General features: G+C 43.3%; 1 protein-coding gene across 1 annotated transcript in view; it reads right to left on the reverse strand.

Annotated features, from left to right (window-relative positions):
- Positions 1 to 17,733, reverse strand: part of LOC133535908 (corticotropin-releasing factor receptor 1) — a 42,556-nt gene that overhangs the window by 7,904 nt on the left and 16,919 nt on the right. The window contains exons 3-6 of the mRNA XM_061875959.1: positions 15,269 to 15,389; positions 14,353 to 14,506; positions 8,510 to 8,570; positions 8,230 to 8,302 (exon numbers count right to left, since the gene is read on the reverse strand). Of these exons, the coding sequence (XP_061731943.1) occupies positions 8,230 to 8,302; positions 8,510 to 8,570; positions 14,353 to 14,506; positions 15,269 to 15,389 (409 nt within the window). The remainder of the gene's footprint in view (positions 1 to 8,229; positions 8,303 to 8,509; positions 8,571 to 14,352; positions 14,507 to 15,268; positions 15,390 to 17,733) is intronic.

Here is a 17,733-nt window from a genome sequence, read left to right on the forward strand (position 1 = left end):
GTGTGTCATGTGTGTCATGTGTGTCATGTGTCATGTGTGTCATGTGTGTCATGTGTGTCATGTGTGTCATGTGTGTCATGTGTCATGTGTGTCATGTGTGTCATGTGTGTCATGTGTGTCATGTGTCATGTGTCATGTGTCATGTGTGTCATGTGTGTCATGTGTGTCATGTGTGTCATGTGTGTCATGTGTCATGTGTGTCATGTGTGTCATGTGTGTCATGTGTCATGTGTGTCATGTGTGTCATGTGTCATGTGTGTCATGTGTGTCATGTGTGTCATGTGTGTCATGTGTGTCATGTGTGTCATGTGTGTCATGTGTCATGTGTGTCATGTGTGTCATGTGTGTCATGTGTGTCATGTGTGTCATGTGTCATGTGTGTCATGTGTGTCATGTGTCATGTGTGTCATGTGTGTCATGTGTGTCATGTGTGTCATGTGTCATGTGTGTCATGTGTGTCATGTGTGTCATGTGTCATGTGTCATGTGTGTCATGTGTGTCATGTGTCATGTGTGTCATGTGTGTCATGTGTGTCATGTGTCATGTGTCATGTGTGTCATGTGTCATGTGTCATGTGTGTCATGTGTGTCATGTGTGTCATGTGTGTCATGTGTCATGTGTGTCATGTGTCATGTGTGTCATGTGTGTCATGTGTGTCATGTGTGTCATGTGTGTCATGTGTGTCATGTGTGTCATGTGTCATGTGTCATGTGTGTCATGTGTGTCATGTGTGTCATGTGTCATGTGTGTCATGTGTGTCATGTGTGTCATGTGTGTCATGTGTGTCATGTGTCATGTGTCATGTGTGTCATGTGTGTCATGTGCGTCATGTGTCATGTGTGTCATGTGTGTCATGTGTGTCATGTGTGTCATGTGTGTCATGTGTGTCATGTGTGTCATGTGTGTCATGTGTGTCATGTGTCATGTGTGTCATGTGTGTCATGTGTGTCATGTGTGTCATGTGTGTCATGTGTCATGTGTCATGTGTCATGTGTGTCATGTGTGTCATGTGTGTCATGTGTGTCATGTGTCATGTGTCATGTGTCATGTGTGTCATGTGTGTCATGTGTCATGTGTCATGTGTGTCATGTGTGTCATGTGTCATGTGTGTCATGTGTCATGTGTCATGTGTCATGTGTGTCATGTGTGTCATGTGTGTCATGTGTGTCATGTGTGTCATGTGTCATGTGTGTCATGTGTGTCATGTGTCATGTGTGTCATGTGTCATGTGTCATGTGTCATGTGTGTCATGTGTGTCATGTGTGTCATGTGTGTCATGTGTGTCATGTGTCATGTGTGTCATGTGTGTCATGTGTGTCATGTGTGTCTTATTAGCTCTGACACTGCAGCCGCCTTTTCTCCTTTGTTTACTGAGTACATGCAGAGTATATCACACTCTGCATGTACTCAACAATTGCAGAGTATATCACACTCTGCATGTACTCAACAATTGCAGAGTATATCACACTCTGCATGTACTCAACAATTGCAGAGTATATCACACTCTGCATGTACTCAACAATTGCAGAGTATATCACACCCTGCATGTACTCAACAATTACAGAGTATATCACACTCTGTATGTACTCAACAATTGCAGAGTATATCACACTCTGCATGTACTCAACAATTGCAGAGTATATCACACTCTGCATGTACTCAACAATTGCAGAGTATATCACACTCTGCATGTACTCAACAATTACAGAGTATATCACACTCTGCATGTACACAACAATTGCAGAGTATATCACACTCTGTATGTACTCAACAATTGCAGAGTATATCACACTCTGCATGTACACAACAATTGCAGAGTATATCACACTCTGCATGTACTCAACAATTGCAGAGTATATCACACTCTGTATGTACTCAACAATTGCAGAGTATATCACACTCTGCATGTACTCAACAATTGCAGAGTATATCACACTCTGCATGTACTCAACAATTGCAGAGTATATCACACTCTGCATGTACTCAACAATTGCAGAGTATATCACACCCTGCATGTACTCAACAATTACAGAGTATATCACACCCTGCATGTACTCAACAATTGCAGAGTATATCACACCCTGCATGTACTCAACAATTACAGAGTATATCACACTCTGCATGTACTCAACAATTACAGAGTATATCACACTCTGCATGTACTCAACAATTGCAGAGTATATCACACTGCATGTACTCAACAATTGCAGAGTATATCACACCCTGCATGTACTCAACAATTGCAGAGTATATCACACTCTGCATGTACTCAACAATTGCAGAGTATATCACACTCTGTATGTACTCAACAATTGCAGAGTATATCACACTCTGCATGTACTCAACAATTGCAGAGTATATCACACTCTGCATGTACTCAACAATTGCAGAGTATATCACACTCTGTATGTACTCAACAATTGCAGAGTATATCACACTCTGCATGTACTCAACAATTGCAGAGTATATCACACTCTGCATGTACTCAACAATTGCAGAGTATATCACACTCTGCATGTACTCAACAATTGCAGAGTATATCACACTCTGCATGTACTCAACAATTGCAGAGTATATCACACTCTGCATGTACTCAACAATTGCAGAGTATATCACACTCTGCATGTACTCAACAATTACAGAGTATATCACACCCTGCGGAGCGCGAGTGGAAAGGGGATCACTTGGAAGTCTCCTATCAAATTTTAAAAGAAAACTGTCGAAATGATCAAAGTGTGGTTAAAGCTGAGAAAACAAAATATTTGTCAGACTTCATTTTAAATAGCATCAGTTAGCCACGTGTTCTTTTTAATTCTATTAGTAATGTTCTTAAACCGAATCCAGCCACTTCACTGGAGATGACAAGTGAAACTTGTGAAAAATTTATTTCCTTTTTTAATGATAAGGTTGCTTCTCGTTTTCCATTAAGTTTTAATGTGGCCCCTCAGTGCTCGACTGTGTTCTGTCACTTTGAGCCTGTGTCCATGCCTGAACTTACAGGAATAGTCGGCAAGCTAAAACCCTCATCATGTCCCATAGACCCAGTCCCCCCTCGCTTTTTTAAAGAAATCTGGGACACTATTGATTCGTCTGTTAGGGACATCATCAACAGCAGCTTGATTTCTGGCTGTGTCCCCTCCTTTTGTAAAAGAGCTGTTGTTGAGCCTTTGATTAAAAAAATAGGTCTTGATCCGACAAGTTTGTCAAATTATCGGCCCATTTCCAAATTACCTTTTGTGTCAAAGATTTTGGAGAAATGTGTTCTGGCACAACTGCAGCCTTTTTTAGATGAAACTAGCACTTTGGATCCATTTCAGTCTGGATATAAAGTTTTGCACATTACTGAATCTGCACTTTTAAAGGTTTTTAATGACTTGCTTTTAATGTCTGATTGTGGCAGCTCTGCCATTTTAGTGCTTTTAGATCTTCCAGCTGCCTTTGACACAGTCCACCACACAATTCTTTTAGAGCGCCTGAGAGACTGTGTGGGTGTCAGGGGGACTGCGTCACAGTGGTTCAGATCTTACCTGTCTGAGAGGTCCTTCTCTGTCAGGCTGGGGGACGCCACCTCCTCTTCTGCCCCGCTTTACTGTGGTGTCCCCCAGGGATCTATTTTAGGCCCCATCCTGTTCGCTCTTTATCTCCTCCCTCTTGGAGAGATTTGTAAGAAACATGGAGTGTTTTATCACTTTTATGCAGATGACTGCCAAATTTATATGCCGAGTTCAAAAAGCCACGCCCCCTGACACCCCTTCTTAACTGTCTATGTGACGTCAAGGCTTGGTTAGCCCAGAATTTTTTAATAATGAATGAGGGAAAAACGGAAATTGTAGTTTTTGGTGGGGCCCTCACTGACTTGGGACTATTGCAAGATGATGTGCGTCCCAAAGTCACCAGCCTTGGCGTCACTATACACAGCCATTTGAAACTAGACAAACAAGTCAATGGCGTTTTAAAATCCTGTTTTTATCACCTTCGTCTTTTAGTAAAGGTTAAACCCTTTTTATCTTTGAACCTTTTTGAAGAAGTGGTGCATGCTTTTATTTGAAGTGGCCTGGACTACTGCAATGCACTTTATGCTGGCATTAGCCTCAAAGCTCTCTCCCGGTTGCAGTTAGTCCAGAAGGCGGCAGCAGGACTTTGAACAGGGGCCAGGAAACACCAGCATAGAACCCCAATTCTTCAGAGTTTGCACTGGCTCCCTGCTCATTTTAGAATTGATTTGAAAACATTGCTGTTTGTTTTTAAATCTTTACATGGACTGGCACCTCAATATATCTCAGACCTCATCCAAATTTACATCTGAGGTCCGAAAGCCAGCTCCAGCTCGTGGTGCCCAAGACCAGACTTAAGACCAGGGGAGACAGGACCTTCTCTGTGGTCGGCCCTAAGCTCTGGAACACTCTGCCCCTCCATCTTCAAACTGCTTCCACAGTGGACTCTTTTAAGTCTCGTCTTAAGACCCACTTTTATTCTTTGGCTTTTAACACTACGTGAGTTGTGTGGTCCTCTGTCCTCTGTGTTTTTTATACACTTTGATTTTTATTTTACTCTTTTAAATTATTTTACCTTTTATAATAGTTTTTAATCATATTTGTTTTTATATTGTTTTTATTGGTTTTATATTTATTTATTTTTTGTTTTTATTCAGTCATTGGTGGAGCATAATATATATATATATATATATATATATATATATATATATATAATTTTTATTTATTTATTTTTTTCTATTTTATTTTTTTTACAATTGTTTTTAACATGGCTGTGCAGCACTTTGGAAACATTATTGTTGTTTAAATGTGCTATATAAATAAAGTGGATTGATTGATTGATTGATTGATTGATTGATAAAAGATCCTATAATATCTTAAATCTTGCTTAAAAATTCATTAAAGATGCTAAAATGTTGTCTTAAATCTTCCCAAGTGTTTCTAAATGGTTTAAAAATAACCTAAATGTTCCTAAAATATCTTAAAAAACCCCAAAACAATCGTAAATGTTCGTTACGCCATATATACCTATACTGTATATACCTTTATATACATATATACCTATACTGTATATACCTTTATATACATATATACATACATATATACCTGTACTGTATATACCTTTATATACATATATACCTATACTGTATATACCTTTATATACATATATACCTATACTGTATATACCTTTATATACATATATACATACATATATACCTGTACTGTATATACCTTTATATACATATATACCTATACTGTATATACCTTTATATACATATATACATACATACCTATACTGCATATACCTTTATATACATATGTACATACATATATACCTATACTGTATATACCTTTATATACATATATACATACATATATACCTGTACTGTATATACCTTTATATACATATATACATACATATATACCTATACTGTATATACCTTTATATACATATATACATACATATATACCTATACTGTATATACCTTTATATACATATATACATACATATATACCTATACTGTATATACCTTTATATACATATATACATACATATATACCTATACTGGCTCACCTGCACTGGCTTCCTGTGCACTTAAGATGTGACTTTAAGGTTTTACTACTTACGTATAAAATACTACACGGTCTAGCTCCATCCTATCTTGCCGATTGTATTGTACCATATGTCCCGGCAAGAAATCTGCCTTCAAAGGACTCCGGCTTATTAGTGATTCCCAAAGCCCAAAAAAAGTCTGCGGGCTATAGAGCGTTTTCCGTTTGGGCTCCAGTACTCTGGAATGTTCGAGATGCTACCTCAGTAGAAGCATTTAAGTCTCACCTTAAAACTCATCTGTATACTCTAGCCTTTAAATAGACCTCCTTTTTAGACCAGTTGATCTGCCGCTTCTTTTCTTTTTCTCCTATGTCCCCCCCTCCCTTGGGGAGGGAAGCCGGTCCGGTGGCCATGGATGATGGACCGCTCGTCCAGAGTCGGGACCCTGGATGGACCGCTCATCCAGAGTCAGGACCCAGGATGACCCAGGATGGACCGCTCGTCCAGAGTCGGGACCCAGGATGACCCAGGATGGACCGCTTGTCCAGAGTCAGGACCCAGGATGACCCAGGATGGACCGCTCGTCCAGAGTCGGGACCCAGGATGGACTGCTCGTCCAGAGTCGGGACCCAGGATGGACCGCTCGTCCAGAGTCGGGACCCAGGATGGACCGCTCGTCCAGAGTCGGGACCCAGGATGGACCGCTCGTCCAGAGTCGGGACCCAGGATGGACCGCTCGCCCAGAGTCGGGACCCAGGATGACCCAGGATGGACCGCTCGTCCAGAGTCGGGACCCAGGATGGACCGCTCGTCCAGAGTCGGGACCCAGGATGGACCGCTCGTCCAGAGTCGGGACCCAGGATGGACCGCTCGTCCAGAGTCGGGACCCAGGATGGACCGCTCGCCCAGAGTCGGGACCCAGGATGGACCGCTCGCCCAGAGTCGGGACCCAGGATGGACCGCTCGCCCAGAGTCGGGACCCAGGATGGACCGCTCGCCCAGAGTTGGGACCCAGGATGACCCAGGATGGAACGCTCGTCCAGAGTCGGGAGCCAGGATGGACCGCTCGCCCAGAGTCGGGACCCAGGATGGACCGCTCGCCCAGAGTCGGGACCCAGGATGACCCAGGATGGACCGCTCGTCCAGAGTCGGGACCCAGGATGGACCGTTCGTCCAGAGTTAGGACCCAGGATGGACCGCTCGTCCAGAGTCGGGACCCAGGATGGACCGTTCGTCCAGAGTTAGGACCCAGGATGGACCGCTCGTCCAGAGTCGGGACCCAGGATGGACCGTTCGTCCAGAGTTAGGACCCAGGATGGACCGCTCGTCCAGAGTCAGGACCCAGGATGGACCGCTCGTCCAGAGTCAGGACCCAGGATGGACCGCTTGTCCAGAGTCGGGACCCAGGATGACCCAGGATGGACCGCTCGTCCAGAGTGGGGACCCAGGATGGACCGCTCGTCCAGAGTCAGGACCCAGGATGGACCGCTTGTCCAGAGTCGGGACCCAGGATGACCCAGGATGGACCGCTCGTCCAGAGTCAGGACCCAGGATGGACCGCTCGTCCAGAGTCAGGACCCAAGATGGACCGCTTGTCCAGAGTCGGGACCCAGGATGACCCAGGATGGACCGCTCGTCCAGAGTCGGGACCCAGGATGGACCGCTCGCCCAGAGTGGGGACCCAGGATGACCCAGGATGGACCGCTCGCCCAGAGTGGGGACCCAGGATGACCCAGGATGGACCGCTCGTCCACAGTCGGGACCCAGGATGGACCGCTCGCCCAGAGTGGGGACCCAGGATGACCCAGGATGGACCGCTCGTCCAGAGTCAGGACCCAGGATGGACCGCTCGTCCAGAGTCAGGACCCAGGATGGACCGCTCGTCCAGAGTCAGGACCCAGGATGGACCGCTCCCCTGTGTATCGGCTTGGGACATCTCTGCACTGCTGCTCCGCCTCCGCTTGGGATGGTTTCCTGTTGGCTCCACCTTGGACAGTACTCTCTCTGCTGTGTTGGATCCACTTTGGACTGGACTTTCACAGTATCATAATCAGTCCTCTCCAAGGTTACTCATAGTCATCATTGTCACTGTCACCGACGTCCCACTGGGGTGAGTTTTTCCTTGCCCTTATGTGGGCTCTACCGAGGATGTTGCTGTGGTTTGTGTTGTGGTTTGTGCAGCCCTTTGAGACACTAGTGATTTAGGGCTATATAAATAATTACTCAAATGTTGTTTTAGAAAAATAATTAAAGATATCCTACATGGTCCTAAATGTTCTTAAATAATTTTACAATAACTTAAACGTTCATAAAAGATCCTAAATAATCCCAAATAATCCTGAATGATCTTAAAATATCCATAAAGATCCTAAATGTTCCTAAAAGATCCCAAATCATCCTAAAATATCCTACATGGTCCTAAATGATTTTACAATAACCTAAATGTTCATAAAATATGGGTTAGGGGTTCTAAAATATCCTACATGATTATAAAAAATCCTAAATGTTCCTAAAAGATCCTATATTATCCTAAATGATCCCAAAATATCCTGAATGATGCTAACATGATCCTAAATGCTCCCAAAAGATCCTACATGATCCTAACATATCCTACATGATCTTAAAAGATCCTAAATGTTCCTACATGATCCCAAAAGATCGTACAGGGCCTGACTGACTCACCACCAGGACCAGGATCATGGGACCCTGGTAGATGTAGTCCGTGTAGACGCCGGCCCGCTTCCCAAACCAGCACCTGTCAGGGAGAGACTTGTCACCATGGCAACCGTGCCTCAACACAACAGCAGCACATGTGACAGGAAGTAGACGCTAAAAAGGAATGGATGGACCTCCAGAAGGTTCTTTGGGGCGGGGCTTACATAAGTCAACTACCACTTCCACCTGCCATGATGGCGCAGAGGGGGAGGAGCCTAGTGGTGGGCGTGGTCTTAGAGCAACTCACTTCTCGTTGTCGTAGTAGAACTTCCCGACGGCCCAGGCCACGATGATGGGGAAGGGGATACCTGCGGGGGAGGAGCAGCGGGTCACCGCACGCTAGAACTGAAGCACCTGGACCACCTGGACCACCTGACATACCGTGGGTGATGGCGCTAACGATGCTAGGCTAAGGAGCTATGCTAAGGAGTTAAGCTATGCTAGGCTAAAGTGCTAAGATATGCAAGGTTAAAAAGCTAAGCTATGCTAGGTTACAGAGCTAAGATATGCTAGGCTAACCACGACCCCAAACACGCCTGTGCCCCACCCCCGACCTCCCGAAATAGGAGGTCTCAAGGTTGGCAAGTATGGATTAACTACACTAAGGAGCTCAGCTAGACTAAACGATGCTAGGCTAAGAAGCTAAACTAGGCTAAACTACACTAGGCTAAGAAGCTAAGCTAGACTAGACTATGCTAGGCTAAGAAGCTAAGCTAGGCTAAACTACACTAGGCTAAGAAGCTAAGCTAGACTAAACTACGCTAGGCTAAAAAGCTAAGCTAGACTAAACTATGCTAAACTAAGAAGCTAAGCTAGACTATGCTAAAATAAGAAGCTAAGCTAGACTAGACTATGCTAGGCTAAGAAGCTAAGCTAGGCTAAACTACACTAGGCTAAGAAGTTAAGATAGGCTATACTATGCTAGGCTAAGAAGCTAAACTAAACTATGCTAAGCTAAGAAGCTAAGATAGGCTAAACTACACCAGGCTAAGAAGCTAAGATAGAGTAGACTATGCTAGGCTAAGAAGCTGAGCTAGAGTAGACTATGCTAGGCTAAGAAGGTAAGCTAGAGTAGACTATGCTAGGCTAAGAAGCTAAGATAGGGTAGACTATGCTAGGCTAAGAAGCTAAGATAGAGTAGACAATGCTAGGCTAAGAAGCTAAGATAGAGTAGACTATGCTAGGCTAAGAAGCTAAGATAGAGTAGACTATGCTAGGCTAAGAAGCTAAGCTAGGCTAAACTACACTAGGCTAAGAAGCTAAGCTAGACTAAACTACACTAGGCTAAGAAGCTAAGCTAGACTAGACTATGCTAGGCTAAGAAGCTAAGCTAGACTAAACTACGCTAGGCTAAAAAGCTAAGCTAGACTAAACTATGCTAAACTAAGAAGCTAAGCTAGACTATGCTAAGATAAGAAGCTAAGCTAGACTAGACTATGCTAGGCTAAGAAGCTAAGCTAGGCTAAACTACACTAGGCTAAGAAGTTAAGATAGGCTATACTATGCTAGGCTAAGAAGCTAAACTAAACTATGCTAAGCTAAGAAGCTAAGATAGGCTAAACTACACCAGGCTAAGAAGCTAAGATAGAGTAGACTATGCTAGGCTAAGAAGCTGAGCTAGAGTAGACTATGCTAGGCTAAGAAGGTAAGCTAGAGTAGACTATGCTAGGCTAAGAAGCTAAGATAGGGTAGACTATGCTAGGCTAAGAAGCTAAGATAGAGTAGACAATGCTAGGCTAAGAAGCTAAGATAGAGTAGACTATGCTAGGCTAAGAAGCTAAGATAGAGTAGACTATGCTAGGCTAAAAAGCTAAAATAGAGTAGACTATGCTAGGCTAAGAAGCTAAGATAGATAGACTATGCTAGGCTAAGAAGCTAAGATAGAGTAGACTATGCTAGGCTAAGAAGCTGAGATAGACTAAACTATGCTAGGCTAAGAAGCTGAGATAGACTAAACTATGCTAGGCTAAGAAGCTAAGATAGAGTAGACTATGCTAGGCTAAGAAGCTAAGATAGAGTAGACAATGCTAGGCTAAGAAGCTAAGATAGAGTAGACAATGCTAGGCTAAGAAGCTAAGATAGAGTAGACTATGCTAGGCTAAGAAGCTAAGATAGAGTAGACAATGCTAGGCTAAGAAGCTAAGATAGAGTAGACAATGCTAGGCTAAGAAGCTAAGATAGAGTAGACAATGCTAGGCTAAGAAGCTAAGATAGAGTAGACAATGCTAGGCTAAGAAGCTAAGATAGAGTAGACAATGCTAGGCTAAGAAGCTAAGATAGAGTAGACAATGCTAGGCTAAGAAGCTAAGATAGAGTAGACTATGCTAGGCTAAGAAGCTAAGATAGAGTAGACTATGCTAGGCTAAGAAGCTAAGATAGAGTAGACTATGCTAGGCTAAGAAGCTAAGATAGGGTAGACTATGCTAGGCTAAGAAGTTAAGATAGAGTAGACTATGCTAGGCTAAGAAGCTAAGATAGAGTAGACTATGCTAGGCTAAGAAGCTAAGATAGAGTAGACAATGCTAGGCTAAGAAGCTAAGATAGAGTAGACAATGCTAGGCTAAGAAGCTAAGATAGAGTAGACAATGCTAGGCTAAGAAGCTAAGATAGAGTAGACTATGCTAGGCTAAGAAGCTAAGATAGAGTAGACTATGCTAGGCTAAGAAGCTAAGATAGAGTAGACAATGCTAGGCTAAGAAGCTAAGATAGAGTAGACTATGCTAGGCTAAGAAGCTAAGATAGAGTAGACTATGCTAGGCTAAGAAGCTAAGATAGGGTAGACTATGCTAGGCTAAGAAGTTAAGATAGAGTAGACTATGCTAGGCTAAGAAGCTAAGATAGAGTAGACTATGCTAGGCTAAGAAGCTAAGATAGAGTAGACAATGCTAGGCTAAGAAGCTAAGATAGGGTAGACTATGCTAGGCTAAGAAGCTAAGATAGAGTAGACTATGCTAGGCTAAGAAGCTAAGATAGAGTAGACTATGCTAGGCTAAGAAGCTAAGATAGAGTAGACAATGCTAGGCTAAGAAGCTAAGATAGAGTAGACTATGCTAGGCTAAGAAGCTAAGCTAGAGTAGACAATGCTAGGCTAAGAAGCTAAGATAGAGTAGACAATGCTAGGCTAAGAAGCTAAGATAGAGTAGACAATGCTAGGCTAAGAAGCTAAGATAGAGTAGACAATGCTAGGCTAAGAAGCTAAGATAGAGTAGACTATGCTAGGCTAAGAAGCTAAGCTAGAGTAGACAATGCTAGGCTAAGAAGTTAAGATAGAGTAGACAATGCTAGGCTAAGAAGCTAAGATAGAGTAGACAATGCTAGGCTAAGAAGCTAAGATAGAGTAGACAATGCTAGGCTAAGAAGCTAAGATAGAGTAGACTATGCTAGGCTAAGAAGCTAAGATAGAGTAGACAATGCTAGGCTAAGAAGCTAAGATAGAGTAGACAATGCTAGGCTAAGAAGCTAAGATAGAGTAGACAATGCTAGGCTAAGAAGCTAAGATAGAGTAGACTATGCTAGGCTAAGAAGCTAAGATAGAGTAGACTATGCTAGGCTAAGAAGCTAAGATAGAGTAGACTATGCTAGGCTAAGAAGCTAAGATAGAGTAGACTATGCTAGGCTAAGAAGCTAAGATAGAGTAGACAATGCTAGGCTAAGAAGCTAAGATAGAGTAGACTATGCTAGGCTAAGAAGCTAAGCTAGAGTAGACAATGCTAGGCTAAGAAGCTAAGATAGAGTAGACAATGCTAGGCTAAGAAGCTAAGATAGAGTAGACAATGCTAGGCTAAGAAGCTAAGATAGAGTAGACAATGCTAGGCTAAGAAGCTAAGATAGAGTAGACTATGCTAGGCTAAGAAGCTAAGCTAGAGTAGACAATGCTAGGCTAAGAAGTTAAGATAGAGTAGACAATGCTAGGCTAAGAAGCTAAGATAGAGTAGACAATGCTAGGCTAAGAAGCTAAGATAGAGTAGACTATGCTAGGCTAAGAAGCTAAGATAGAGTAGACTATGCTAGGCTAAGAAGCTAAGCTAGAGTAGACAATGCTAGGCTAAGAAGCTAAGATAGAGTAGACAATGCTAGGCTAAGAAGCTAAGATAGAGTAGACAATGCTAGGCTAAGAAGCTAAGATAGAGTAGACAATGCTAGGCTAAGAAGCTAAGATAGAGTAGACTATGCTAGGCTAAGAAGCTAAGATAGAGTAGACTATGCTAGGCTAAGAAGCTAAGATAGAGTAGACAATGCTAGGCTAAGAAGCTAAGATAGAGTAGACTATGCTAGGCTAAGAAGCTAAGCTAGAGTAGACAATGCTAGGCTAAGAAGCTAAGATAGAGTAGACAATGCTAGGCTAAGAAGCTAAGATAGAGTAGACAATGCTAGGCTAAGAAGCTAAGATAGAGTAGACAATGCTAGGCTAAGAAGCTAAGATAGAGTAGACTATGCTAGGCTAAGAAGCTAAGCTAGAGTAGACAATGCTAGGCTAAGAAGTTAAGATAGAGTAGACAATGCTAGGCTAAGAAGCTAAGATAGAGTAGACAATGCTAGGCTAAGAAGCTAAGATAGAGTAGACTATGCTAGGCTAAGAAGCTAAGATAGAGTAGACTATGCTAGGCTAAGAAGCTAAGCTAGAGTAGACAATGCTAGGCTAAGAAGCTAAGATAGAGTAGACAATGCTAGGCTAAGAAGCTAAGATAGAGTAGACAATGCTAGGCTAAGAAGCTAAGATAGAGTAGACAATGCTAGGCTAAGAAGCTAAGATAGAGTAGACTATGCTAGGCTAAGAAGCTAAGATAGAGTAGACTATGCTAGGCTAAGAAGCTAAGATAGAGTAGACAATGCTAGGCTAAGAAGCTAAGATAGAGTAGACTATGCTAGGCTAAGAAGCTAAGATAGAGTAGACTATGCTAGGCTAAGAAGCTAAGCTAGAGTAGACAATGCTAGGCTAAGAAGCTAAGATAGAGTAGACAATGCTAGGCTAAGAAGCTAAGATAGAGTAGACAATGCTAGGCTAAGAAGCTAAGATAGAGTAGACAATGCTAGGCTAAGAAGCTAAGATAGAGTAGACAATGCTAGGCTAAGAAGCTAAGATAGAGTAGACAATGCTAGGCTAAGAAGCTAAGATAGAGTAGACTATGCTAGGCTAAGAAGCTAAGATAGAGTAGACAATGCTAGGCTAAGAAGCTAAGATAGAGTAGACTATGCTAGGCTAAGAAGCTAAGATAGAGTAGACTATGCTAGGCTAAGAAGCTAAGCTAGAGTAGACAATGCTAGGCTAAGAAGCTAAGATAGAGTAGACAATGCTAGGCTAAGAAGCTAAGATAGAGTAGACAATGCTAGGCTAAGAAGCTAAGATAGAGTAGACAATGCTAGGCTAAGAAGCTAAGATAGAGTAGACTATGCTAGGCTAAGAAGGTAAGCTAGAGTAGACAATGCTAGGCTAAGAAGCTAAGATAGAGTAGACAATGCTAGGCTAAGAAGCTAAGATAGAGTAGACTATGCTAGGCTAAGAAGCTAAGATAGAGTAGACTATGCTAGGCTAAGAAGCTAAGATAGAGTAGACTATGCTAGGCTAAGAAGCTAAGATAGAGTAGACTATGCTAGGCTAAGAAGCTAAGATAGAGTAGACTATGCTAGGCTAAGAAGCTAAGCTAGAGTAGACAATGCTAGGCTAAGAAGCTAAGATAGAGTAGACAATGCTAGGCTAAGAAGCTAAGATAGAGTAGACAATGCTAGGCTAAGAAGCTAAGATAGAGTAGACAATGCTAGGCTAAGAAGCTAAGATAGAGTAGACTATGCTAGGCTAAGAAGGTAAGCTAGAGTAGACAATGCTAGGCTAAGAAGCTAAGATAGAGTAGACAATGCTAGGCTAAGAAGCTAAGATAGAGTAGACTATGCTAGGCTAAGAAGCTAAGATAGAGTAGACTATGCTAGGCTAAGAAGCTAAGCTAGAGTAGACAATGCTAGGCTAAGAAGCTAAGATAGAGTAGACGATGCTAGGCTAAGAAGCTAAGATAGAGTAGACTATGCTAGGCTAAGAAGCTAAGAGCGTGCTAGTGTTAGCATGTGAGTGATGGTGGAGCATGGAGGTGCACGCACACCAGCCGATGCAGAAGAACATCCACTTGCGCAGCTTGTCAGTGGAGTAAGTCAGCACGATGGCCGTGTGAAGGTAGCAGCCTTCTCCAAACATCCAGAAGAAGTTGGTGGAGTGGAAGTAGTTGAAGGAAGCTGTCACCAGGCGACACCACGCCTTCAAAATAAAGCAGGAAGTCACACCTTGAGTGGGACTTTGTGCGTGTGTGTGTGTGTGCACTTGTGTGTGTGTGTTTATGTGTTTGTGTGTGTGTCTGTGCACTTGTGTGTGTGTGTGTGTGTGTGTGTGTGTGCGCTTGTGTGTGTGTGTGTGTGTGTGTGTGCGCTTGTGTGTGTGTGTGTCTGTGCACTTGTGTGTGTGTGTGTGTGTGCGCTTGTGTGTGTGTGTTTATGTGTGTGTGCGCTTGTGTGTGTGTGTTTATGTGTGTGTGTGTGTCTGTGCACTTGTGTGTGTGTGTGTCTGTGCACTTGTGTGTGTGTGTTTATGTGTGAGTGTGTGTGTGTGTGTCTGTGTGAGTGTGTGTGTGCGCTTGTGTGTGTGTGTGTCTGTGCACTTGTGTGTGTGTGTTTATGTGTGAGTGTGTGTGTGCGCTTGTGTGTGTGTGTTTATGTGTGAGTGTGTGTGTGTGTGTCTGTGTGAGTGTGTCTGTGCACTTGTGTGTGTGTGTGTCTGTGCACTTGTGTGTGTGTGTTTATGTGTGAGTGTGTGTGTGCGCTTGTGTGTGTGTGTGTGTGTGTGTGTGCGTGTGTGTGTGTGTGTGTGTGTGTGTGTGTGTGTGTGTGTGTGTGTGTGTGTGTGTGAGTGTGTGTGTGTGTGTCTGTGTGAGTGTGTGTGTGCGCTTGTGTGTGTGTGTGTGTGTGTGTGTGTGTGTGTGTGTGTGTGTGTGTGTGTGTGTGTGTGTGTGTGTGTGACACGCACCACGTTGCTCTCGTGCACCTGGGGGTTGATGGTGATCTGCACCAGGAACCAGGTGGCGTTCCTGAGGATGAAGGCGGTGATGAGGTTCCAGTGGATGATGTTCCTCAGGCAGCGGATGCTCCTGTCAAGGAAGGAGGAGACTTGAAGGAAGGAGGAGACTAGAAGGAAGGAGGAGACTAGAAGGAAGGAGGAGACTTGAAGGAAGGAGGAGACTAGAAGGAAGGAGGAGACTAGAAGGAAGGAGGAGACTAGAAGGAAGGAGGAGACTTGAAGGAAGGAGGAGACTAGAAGGAAGGAGGAGACTTGAAGGAAGGAGGAGACTAGAAGGAAGGAGGAGACTAGAAGGAAGGAGGAGACTTGAAGGAAGGAGGAGACTAGAAGGAAGGAGGAGACTAGAAGGAAGGAGGAGACTAGAAGGAAGGAGGAGACTTGAAGGAAGGAGGAGACTAGAAGGAAGGAGGAGACTAGAAGGAAGGAAGAGACTAGAAGGAAGGAGGAGACTAGAAGGAAGGAGGAGACTAGAAGGAAGGAGGAGACTAGAAGGAAGGAGGAGACTAGAAGGAAGGAGGAGACTAGAAGGAAGGAGGAGACTAGAAGGAAGGAGGAGACTAGAAGGAAGGAGGAGACTTAAAAGAAGGAGGAGACTTAAAAGAAGGAGGAGACTAGAAGGAAGGAGGAGACTAGAAGGAAGGAGGAGACTTAAAAGAAGGAGGAGACTTGAAAGAAGGAGGAGACTTGAAGGAAGGAGGAGACTAGAAGGAAGGAGGAGACTTGAAGGAAGGAGGAGACTAGAAGGAAGGAGGAGACTTAAAAGAAGGAGGAGACTTGAAAGAAGGAGGAGACTTGAAAGAAGGAGGAGACTAGAAGGAAGGAGGAGACTTGAAGGAAGGAGGAGACTAGAAGGAAGGAGGAGACTTAAAAGAAGGAGGAGACTTGAAAGAAGGAGGAGACTTGAAAGAAGGAGGAGACTAGAAGGAAGGAGGAGACTAGAAGGAAGGAGGAGACTTAAAAGAAGGAGGAGACTTGAAAGAAGGAGGAGACTAGAAGGAAGGAGGAGACTAGAAAGAAGGAGGAGACTAGAAGGAAGGAGGAGACTAGAAAGAAGGAGGAGACTAGAAGATGGTGACATGGAGAACGCTCGTTAGCGACCACCCGCTGTCGGCGTGACGAGCTCGTGGCCAGCAGGCGCCCGATGACCTTTTATTGCTCGTTAGCAGTGTGAAGATGACAGGTGGGCTCGTTAAGCAAGACAGTCGCCCGCAGCCACGCGGCCGCCTCATTTTCCCAGAAAAGCATCACTTTCTTGATGACATCACTTCCTGCTGCTGGACATGTTTTAATTAGAAGAAAGATTAGCATAAATACCCCCCCCCCCCCACGTCACATGATGTCCAACACCATGTGACTGTCTGCCAGGGGGAGGGGTCAAAGTAATAATATCATGTTTCATGTACTCTGTAAACACACATGTACATTTTACAGTAAAACACACACATGTAAAACAAAGATGTACATTTTACAGTAAAACACACACATGTAAAACAGAGATGTACATTTTACAGTAAAACACACACATGTAAAAACAAAGATGTACATTTTACAGTAAAACACACACATGTAAAAACAAAGATGTACATTTTACAGTAAAACACACACATGTAAAAACAAAGATGTACATTTTACAGTAAAACACACACATGTACAACAAAGATGTACATTTTACAGTAAAACACACACATGTAAAAACAAAGATGTACATTTTACAGTAAAACACACACATGTAAAAACAAAGATGTACATTTTACAGTAAAACACACACATGTAAAACAAAGATGTACATTTTACAGTAAAACACACACATGTAAAAACAGAGATGTACATTTTACAGTAAAACACACACATGTAAAAACAAAGATGTACATTTTACAGTAAAACACACACATGTAAAACAAAGATGTACATTTTACAGTAAAACACACACATGTAAAAACAAAGATGTGATGACTCTGGCCGCCTCCCACAAATGCTAAACAAAGGGTGAGTTTCTCTCTTCTTGAAAAAAGAGGCCCTCTTGGTCCTGTTGGTATGTTGACCGTGGACTTGAAGTGACTCAGCAAAGATCAGGCTTCAGGTCTGGCTACTACCTTACCTTCTACTACTAATGTGGATCAAAGCAGGAACAGACAATCTTTTCCCAATCGTTGAAGTCTTTTCAAAATATTGTATGATGTTCCCAACGCTCCCACTGAAGAGGAAGTGATGTCATTGGATGCTGAACAGCCATTGGACCGAGTGGAGTGGAACTATTTGAAGTCCTGGGGAGATTTGGCTTTGGGAACACTTTTATTTCAGGGATGAAGTTCCCATATTAAACTCCTGAGGCCTTGGTCAGGACTAACAATATTCACTCCTTTAATTGTTCCACATGGCAGGGCTGCCCCAGGAGCCCAGGGCTTTGTGCACCA

This window comes from Nerophis ophidion, linkage group LG17 (assembly GCF_033978795.1).
Source record: "Nerophis ophidion isolate RoL-2023_Sa linkage group LG17, RoL_Noph_v1.0, whole genome shotgun sequence".
Taxonomy (NCBI): Eukaryota; Metazoa; Chordata; class Actinopteri; order Syngnathiformes; family Syngnathidae; genus Nerophis; species Nerophis ophidion.